We start from the raw sequence: 9,827 nt of genomic DNA, 5'->3' as shown, positions 1-9,827 counted from the left end.
CGGACATCAACACCCTACTTAATCACACTACAGTGTCACACTGACTAAAGCATCAAGTTGCACACGCTCAAAACTAGGGATGGAGCTTGTTAAACTTTATCGATAAAGACCACCTTATAGAGCGTCGCAGTCCCTCCCCCTACCATGGACCAGGAAATGAATCCCAATGCATTTTTCCCATAGACATTTCCAAAAGCATTTATTTAAAGACGGTTACGCCGCGGACAAAGCCAACTCGAGTCATGACAACTCAAACAATATTTTGGACCAAACAAATAATTACAAAGAAGAAAAACAACAAAAAGTGTTGTAACCTGCTGTTTTTTTCTTCTTTCTAATTATTTTTTCGGCCCCAAAAATTGTGTTTGTTGTCATGATTTGTCACAACTCGAGTTGGCTTTGTCCGCGACGTAAACGTCTTTAAATAAATACTTTCTGAAATGTCTATGAGGAAAATGAATGGAGAATCATTTCCTGGTCCATGGTAGGGGCGGGACTGCGACGCTCTATTGAGCTTTTTCTACTATTTTGTGGAAAGACGTGAGATGACAAATTCTGAACAGAACGGAGTAGTTCACCCAAAAACGTACTTCTTTTCTATCAATTACACCCCATGAAGCCTTGAATTTGCCTTGTATTGTGATATCATTTTGGTATTAAAAAAATCTTAAGTCTTTAAATTGTCACTTTAGAAATGTGCAGATACACTGTATACACTCATACTGTATGTTGGTTTGTTTGCTGTTGAGTGAGAAAACAATGTTGCACATTAACCCATTTAGGCCTGAGATCAGATTCTAAAAATGTCTTCTACATCCTGACAGTTTTCTGAAAAAGCCTATGTTTCTAATGTCAGTCGTTCTTCGATTTTTCAAAAATAGCAGACCTACAAGCTCGTAGCGCGCCACTCGGTGGCGCGCTATGAGCTTGTAGATCTGCTATTTTTCAATAGCTAAAGCATAACATAATTTTAACACCAAAAGGGGTTCCCACCCAAAATGGGTTAAGCTAATCATCTGGGGATCCCCAAAGAATTTGGGGACCCCCAGTTTGGAATCAGTGGTTCCCAAACCTTTTCATGTCAAGGACCGCCAAATTGACACCAATTATCCCACGGAAAAGATATGCCAGGGACCCCCGCATAAGAGAAGATTTGTACGGCTGTAGCAGTGATTCTCAACCCGTTCAATTTCAAGGACCCCCAGTTTGACATGCGAAGGACCCCCATTAAATGGCATTTCTATCTCCGAGACCCCAGTTGTAAAATCAACGTTAATTTAACTCTGAGAGTATCAGACCCATAATAGTAAGAGAAATCTATGAAAATCTGGGAACTAAATAGTTACCAAGAAATTTCTTCACCAATGTGTTTCTAAAGGTGTCTAATAACATGTACTAAAAGTTTGAAATTCAACTCCCGTGGGAAAATTGAGTTATTAGCATAATATGTGACTTGATTGATTGATTGAAGAATTTATTAACAGTTTGCAGAATTACAGTACATTTCAAGCACAAACTCAATACAGAGAATTACAGTACATTTCAAGCACAAACTCAATACAAAGGCTGATAACTGTGAGTGGACGACCCAATTAAGCATTACACTTGTTTCCAACAGGGTCCACCATGTTCAAATCATCAAAACATTTAGAGACGTACAAATAGACACTTCTATAGACAGAACAGGAATTCATCAAAAAGGAGGTAAAAAGGGAAAAGAAATATATACAGTGAGGGGAAAGAAGGGGGGGGCGGGGGGGGGGGATTCAGATTTTACGGGGGCCAGTTTCGAATTGCAGCCATCCGTAGGTGCCCTTTGAGAGCGGTTTTGAAGGAGTCAAGGGATTCGCATGTCTTAATGACAGTTGGTAGGGCGTTCCACATTTTGGTGGCATAGGAGCGAAAAGAATTTAGTCCCTTGTTTGTGCCGAATCTGGGTTGTACATGGTTCGTTGCACTCCCTCTGGTGTTGTGGGTGTGGACTTCGTTAACATTAAGGAAGTATCTAGACAGGTACATGGGTATCTTGGTGGTGTATCGAATCTTGTGGACCAGACCCATTGCAAGATGCTGTACTCTGTCGTCGACCCTAAGCCATTCCAGCCTGTCGAAGTGGACAGGGGTGAGGTGGGTTCGGGGGGCTAGATCAAGTAGGAGCCTGACCAGTTTGTTTTGGGAAGTCTGGAGCCTGGTTTTAAGGGCCTTTGAGGTGCTGTGGTACCAGGAGGTGCATGCATAGTCAAAGAAACCCTGTACAAGGGCTCCTGTTAAGGTCTTCAAGGTGTTTTTGTTGACCAGTGAGGAGATCCTGTAGAGGAATCTTGTTCTATGGTTGACTTTTTTGATTACGTTGGTGGCCATTTTATCACCGGAAAGATTAGCCTCCAGGATGGAACCTAGGTAGGTAATTTCATCTTTACGTGTGATAACATTGTCACCCACTCTAACCAAGAAGCCATTTGCCTTGCTGAGATTACTAATAGAGCCAAAGAGAATGGATTCAGTTTTTCCCAGGTGTAAAGATAGTTTGTTATCAGCGAGCCAGGTGCAGATTCTACCGAGTTCAGAGCTGAGGGCATTTTCAACCTGCAGTTTGTCCCTGTCCGAGACCAGCAGTGCTGAGTCATCTGCGAACAGGAACAAGTTGCAGTCACAGGCTGAAGTCCATACCCATAACATCCTATAAAAGGCAAAAAAGTCCAAATTTCATCGTTCTTTAAGTAGCATGTGACATATGAAACTAGGGTGTTTGCATGATTCTGAATCCATTCCAAGCATTAGTTTTGCACAAAAAACACTCCTTGGGAGGAAAACGGCCACACAAACGTGATGAGGTCAGCACATTTGGTCAACTGGATATGGCCTAATTTAGCCCAAGGAGTGTTTTTTGTGCAAAACTAATGCTTGGAATGGATTCAGAATCATGAAATCACCCTAGTTTCATATGTCATATGCTACTTAAAGAATGATGAAATTTGGACTTTTTTGCCTTATATAAGATGTTATGGGTATGGTCACATATTATGCTAATAACTCAATTTCCCACGGGAGTTGAATTTCAAACTTTTAGTACATGTTATTAGACACCTTTAGAAACACATTGGTGAAGACATTTCTTGGTAACGATTTAGTTCCCAGATTGGTCAAATACCTGATAAAATGCCCTTACTATAAGGGTCTATTTGGTTCCAAACTATCATTTAGCTGGGGAACCCCCTGGAACTCCCTCAAGGACCCCCCTGGGGGTCCCCCGGACCCCACTTTGGGAACCAATGGTTTAGATGCGTGTTTCGCCTCTAGTCAGTCAGAGCACAGCAGACAAATAATTGTCTGGTGAAATATTAATGTGAAACATTGGCTGCGCCGACCTTATCGGGACAAATTTGGGGCACCAAAAAAAAGCATGAACAATTTCAGGGCAACCGGGTCTAGACAACCCCTGTTATTATCATTTATGTAGTACATCTATCAGGTCGATGGAAAGGGGATTTTATACTGATGTAATGTCTGATATAGAAATGCAAGGCAGACAAAAAAACGTAATTCAATTACGACCCAGGAGAGGGCAGCAAAGATCCACGACAAGTGTGTGCATCTGGAACAGATACAGAACTAGCAGTAATAATAAAATTGCAATTCTTTATTAAAATAATGTAACCTGGGGGGGATTTATTCATGTGCTACCAGCTGTAGCAGTTCAATGGTCCACATGCAGTTCAATGTGCAGCAGCAGCAGGTCATGATTAAACAATGTCTGGTCAGGAGAACTTTGTCTTGACAGCAGATGGGAGACGATTAAAGGCCTTGGTGGACGTTTGTTGCACCGACGATAATGATGATCCAGACATGGGGTTCTCAACCCGTGGGTCCCCGTCCCCCCCGCCAAATAATTTGGGGGGGGGGGGGGGGGGGGGGGTCGCGAGACATGGCCAAAAACGTTGAGAACCCCTGATCTAGACTAGAGTACACAACCCGTTGTGAGCTTGTAGATCGGCTATTTTTTTGTGGGCGACACAGCCATTAAACTAAAGTATGAATCTGTCTTAACCCATTTTGACCTGAGATCAGATTCTAAAAATGTCTTCTACATCCTGACAGTTTTCTGAAAAAGCTCTGTTTCTATGTCAGTCGTTCAAAAATAGCAGACCTACAAGCTCGTAGCGTGCCACTCGGTGGCGCGCTATGAGCTTGTAGATCTGCTATTTTTCAACATAATGCTAACACCAAAAGGGGTTCCCGCCCAAAATGCGTTAAGACATTTTAATGAGGTCATTGCAAAAAAGAAAAAGAAAAAAAAAAGCAAGATGCGTGTAAACATCGGAAAGGTTTGTTTGTTAGACATAACATTTAATTATATATGTTTTTGTCACAACTGAAAATGTACAAAAGTTTTAGCTAGTTATAGCTGTTCCCCTTTTTCTTTCTTTTTTAATTAGTCTTGGAAATAGTCTTTCTCATGGAGCAGCCACTGTGTGCGTGCGTGCGTGCGCGTGCGTGCATGTGCGAGATGCCATAGATGTATAATGATGCCAGGATGCAATAAAGTTTACAGAAATAGCTGGACTAGACTTGACGCACGATATGTGTGTGTGTGTGTGTGTGTGTGTGTGTGTGTGTGTGTGTGAGCGAGAGAGAGATAAGTATAACCTTTACAAAATGCAAAGTAAAATACTGAGTTTTAATTTAACTCAGTGTACACAAACCAAAATGGTTCCATTTCACTTCCCTGAGTTAAATTAACAGTGTATACGTTACGTATACATGCATCAGTATTCAGTCATCGTCATTTGGGGGCCAGTAAAATAAATATAAATGCAAACAGACTGAGGTGTTTTCCTCCCTGGGACTGGGAGGGAGGCTGAGTCACTGTGGAACTGAAGAGGAAGAGGAGCGTGGTCTTCATCGGCCTCCCACTCGGTCTCTGGGGATGATGCGGAGCTCCGAGCCGTGCTTTAGAAACACGTTCCCTGGAAACACAACACACACCAGCGTTTAGTGCAGCTGTACAACTAACTACAGCATGGTGCTTTACAAACACCTACCCTAGAAACACACCATTGTTTAGTACAGCTGTACAACTACAGTCACAACCGATTAGCCTGGCTAATAAGCCAGACTCAAATCACACTGTCGTGTGGTATTTGAGTCTGGAGATGCTGTGTATGGATCTTGTTTCCCGGGGGGCGGGTTCAAACATTTTCTCTTTGACGCAATTGGTTAGAGCTACTGTCAGTCAAAGGTCTCAAGCATTGAACGTCGCTGTACCAAAGCCTGCCCATATTGCATACCGTGTCCCGATTGGCCACACCAGTTCTCTGGTGTAGGAAATGGGCGTACAATTGAGCCTCTCCAGACCGTAATCCGCCGGCAGGCAATTATTTTTTTGCCAACGGCTGTTTGGTCTGGCTTATTAGCCAGGCTAACAACCGATGCCTCCGGCGAATATGCCAGATCTTTTGGCCAAATACAATCTCCAATAATGAACTGCATAATATAAACAAACAGGGAGCCAGAGCATCACCAAGGAGATTACACATCGACGCCTGAGATGGCAAAAGGCACCAGGCAAAAGAAAAAACCTGGGAGGCCCAAAACAACCTGGCGCAGAACTGTGACACAGGAGCTGGAACAGATGAACCTGTCCTGGGGAGGAGGCGCAACATGCTGCCAAGGATCGGATGCAACGGAGAGCGCTCATTGAAGCCTTATGTAAGTAAGTACAACTACAGCATGGTGCTTTAGAAACACGTTCCCTGGAAGCAGCAAAGACACAAACACTGCACAACTTTCGATATTTTTCAATGACGTAGTAGCTTTAGATGTAAAGTAGCTTTTAGATGTAAAAGCTTGCAGCGCGGCACAAAGCGACATGATGTGAGTTTGTGCATCTGCTATTTTTGAATAGCCAACATTATAAATGGATAAAGTGGTTGAAATGATTTGAAATGAGAACCATTTTTCTGGGGTACCTCCCAGCACTTTCTGACAAAATATTGGTCAAAACATCGGTGGTCTATACAGGACTCTGAATGCTATTCAGTATGTCAGAAATGGAAGGTTATTGTTGCATTGATCAAATCCAGAATGATTTCTCATGGTATATTCTCTGGCTCAAGCACTGATCCTCCGATTGGATAACCTCAAGCAACAAGTATATGCTCGGGGATATAATCTATAGCAGGCATCCGAGGAAGTGGGCTTAGTGCCACCTCTGTCCGTAATCATCACTTTAGTGATTATGTCATTATGTGGGTACTTAGTTTATGATGAAGCAAGCACAATGCAGGGGAATGCAGGTGTCAGCGAAAAACAAACAAAATGATGTTGGGTTTTGGGAGGATTAAATGTCTGAAACCTGAACCAGTAAGTACTGGTACACTGCGTTCTTTGCAAAAAGGACCCAAAGCTACATCCGCCCGAAACTCTACAGTACGTATTTTTATTTGCGTTTATTCCTCTTTGGTAGCAGTTCGCACGCACGCACGCACGCACGCACGCACGCACGCACGCACGCACGCACGCACGCACGCACGCACGCACGCACGCACACACACTTTGTGTTACGCACTCGGTCATACCGCATCAGTAGCAAAATGCTCACAAAGCGTCCATTGTGAACCCTTTAGATGTGCTGCTTTTGAAGGTTTTGCCTATAATGACATCAGGGATAATGTGATAGATGTGATGGGGAGTTGGGGACAGACACACACACAGTGTTCCAGTGATGAAAAGAGGCCAAAATAAAAGAGGTAAAACACTGAGATCCATTTCCACTCCCATTAGTGTGACCGATAATACTTCCAGCAGGGCGACAACCGGAAGAAATAGGCAATTAAAAAAAAAGGGTGTCTGGTCTGAATGTCTATTATTCAACGAACTGAATTAAGTACACGTCATAAGAATTCCATGCGCTCGGTGAGCCAGAGTGAGTGAGTGAGTGAGTGAGTGAGTGAGTGAGTGTGTGTGTGTGTGAGTGAGTGAGTGAGTGAGTGAGTGAGTGAGTGAGTGAGTGAGTGAGTGAGTGAGTGAGTGAGTGAGTGTGTGTGTGTGTGTGTGTGTGTGGGTGTGAGTGCCCACCCACCACCGTGGACTATGTCGGTGGAAACCTCATATGTCCAAAACTGTTACTTCTAATCATCCGAATTCAAAAAGAGAAAAAGTAGCAGATCTACAAGCTCAAAACGCGTCACCTCGCACAGCGTTTTGAGCGTGTAGATCTGTCGGAACTAAAGCCTGTACACTAAATTTACACTGCGGATGTTTTTCTTTTTGTTTTTCTTTCTTTACTGTGCATGCCCTCTGCAAAAGTCAAATACAGAAGGATTACAGAAGATGAGAAGCAGCAAGCTGTATATGAGATTAAAACAGAATTAATGGCTTTGATCAAAAGTTAAGAGGGTTCTGATTATTAAGCAGATTATGGAACACTATGGGCTCCATTTTCGTCACCGCTAAACCCTTATCCCTAAACTTCTTTGCCTTTTTTTTTTTTTTTTTACTATTTTGAAAAACATTTTTGAATAGTTCAACTAGCCAATCTACATTGACACGTTGTGAGCTTTAAGACTGGCCATTTTAACTTAAAAAATGTTTTGCAAAATAGTAAAAAAAAGGCAAAGAAATGTAGGGATAAGGGGTTTAGCGGTGACGAAAATGGAGCCCACCAGGGCTAATTTGCACAGTGTGCACCTACAGTTGGAGGCCATCGATATTGTCCTTTTCTTTTTGCTGAGGTTTGCGTGATCTGCGCAAAAGGACAGTTAACCCATTTTGGGTGGGAACCCCTTTTGGTGTTTTAAACATTATGTTATAATTTAGCTATTGAAAAATAGCAGATCTACAAGCTCATAGCGCGCCACCGAGTGGCGCGCTACGAGCTTGTAGGTCTGCTATTTTTGAAAAATCGTGAAAATATTTATTTCAGAAAACTGGAGGATTTAGAAGGATTTAAAAAAAAAAATTAGGTCAGGCCTAAATGGGTCAACTGATAAGGGACAATATCGGTGGCACCCAACTGTACAGTATGTCAGGACTGATTATAACGGCTTGGACCCCCAGGGTTCTGGACCAGGGTTCTGGACCCCCAGGGTTCTTTGACATTCTAAAGCTAGACCCAGGGACACCACCTCCTTGGACCCCCAGGGTTCTTTGACATTCTAAAGCTAGACCCAGGGACACCACCTCCTTTGGACCCCCAGGGTTCTAAAGCTAGACCCAGGGACACCACCTCCTTGGACCCCCAGGGTTCTTTGACATTCTAAAGCTAGACCCAGGGACACCACCTCCTTGGACCCCCAGGGTTCTTTGACATTCTAAAGCTAGACCCAGGGACACCACCTCCTTGGACCCCCAGGGTTCTTTGACATTCTAAAGCTAGACCCAGGGACACCACCTCCTTGGACCCCCAGGGTTCTTTGACATTCTAAAGCTAGACCCAGGGACACCACCTCCTTGGACCCCCAGGGTTCTTTGACATTCTAAAGCTAGACCCAGGGACACCACCTCCTTGGACCCCCAGGGTTCTTTGACATCCTAAAGCTAGACCCAGGGACACCACCTCCTTTGGACCCCCAGGGTTCTTTGACATTCTAAAGCTAGACCCAGGGACACCACCTCCTTGGACCCCCAGGGTTCTAAAGCTAGACCCAGGGACACCACCTCCTTTGGACCCCCAGGGTTCTAAAGCTAGACCCAGGGACACCACCTCCTTTGGACCCCCAGGGTTCTAAAGCTAGACCCAGGGACACCACCTCCTTGGACCCCCAGGGTTCTAAAGCTAGACCCATGGACACCACCTCCTTGGACCCCCAGGGTTCTAAAGCTAGACCCATGGACACCACCTCCTTTGACCCCCAGGGTTCTTTGACATTCTAAAGCTAGACCCAGGGACACCACCTCCTTTGGACCCCCAGGGTTCTTTGACATTCTAAAGCTAGACCCAGGGACACCACCTCCTTTGGACCCCCAGGGTTCTTTGACATTCTAAAGCTAGACCCAGGGACACCACCTCCTTTGGACCCCCAGGGTTCTAAAGCTAGACCCAGGGACACCACCTCCTTTGCAGCCAGGGTTCTTTGACATCCTAAAGCTAGACCCAGGGACACCACCTCCTTGGACCCCCAGGGTTCTTTGACATTCTAAAGCTAGACCCAGGGACACCACCTCCTTGGACCCCCAGGGTTCTAAAGCTAGACCCAGGGACACCACCTCCTTTGGACCCCCAGGGTTCTAAAGCTAGACCCAGGGACACCACCTCCTTGGACCCCCAGGGTTCTAAAGCTAGACCCAGGGACACCACCTCCTTTGGACCCCCAGGGTTCTAAAGCTAGACCCAGGGACACCACCTCCTTGGACCCCCAGGGTTCTGGACCAGGGTTCTGGACCCCCAGGGTTCTTTGACATTCTAAAGCTAGACCCAGGGACACCACCTCCTTGGACCCCCAGGGTTCTTTGACATTCTAAAGCTAGACCCAGGGACACCACCTCCTTTGGACCCCCAGGGTTCTAAAGCTAGACCCAGGGACACCACCTCCTTGGACCCCCAGGGTTCTTTGACATTCTAAAGCTAGACCCAGGGACACCACCTCCTTGGACCCCCAGGGTTCTTTGACATTCTAAAGCTAGACCCAGGGACACCACCTCCTTGGACCCCCAGGGTTCTTTGACATTCTAAAGCTAGACCCAGGGACACCACCTCCTTGGACCCCCAGGGTTCTTTGACATTCTAAAGCTAGACCCAGGGACACCACCTCCTTGGACCCCCAGGGTTCTTTGACATTCTAAAGCTAGACCCAGGGACACCACCTCCTTGGACCCCCAGGGTTCTT

At 45.1% G+C, this 9,827-nt stretch overlaps 1 protein-coding gene across 1 annotated transcript in view; it reads right to left on the bottom strand.

Annotated features, from left to right (window-relative positions):
• Positions 1 to 4,659: 4,659 nt before the first annotated feature.
• The window catches only part of ufm1 (ubiquitin-fold modifier 1), a 45,983-nt gene continuing 40,815 nt past the window's right edge, over positions 4,660 to 9,827 (bottom strand). Inside the window, exon 6 of the mRNA XM_079507318.1 lies at positions 4,660 to 4,967. Coding sequence (XP_079363444.1) covers positions 4,900 to 4,967 — 68 coding nt within the window. The 3' untranslated portion in view covers positions 4,660 to 4,899. The remainder of the gene's footprint in view (positions 4,968 to 9,827) is intronic.

This window comes from Electrona antarctica (assembly GCF_951216825.1).
Source record: "Electrona antarctica genome assembly, chromosome: 8".
In the NCBI taxonomy this organism is placed as follows: domain Eukaryota; kingdom Metazoa; phylum Chordata; class Actinopteri; order Myctophiformes; family Myctophidae; genus Electrona; species Electrona antarctica.
This window is presented reverse-complemented; position numbering and strand designations above follow the sequence as displayed.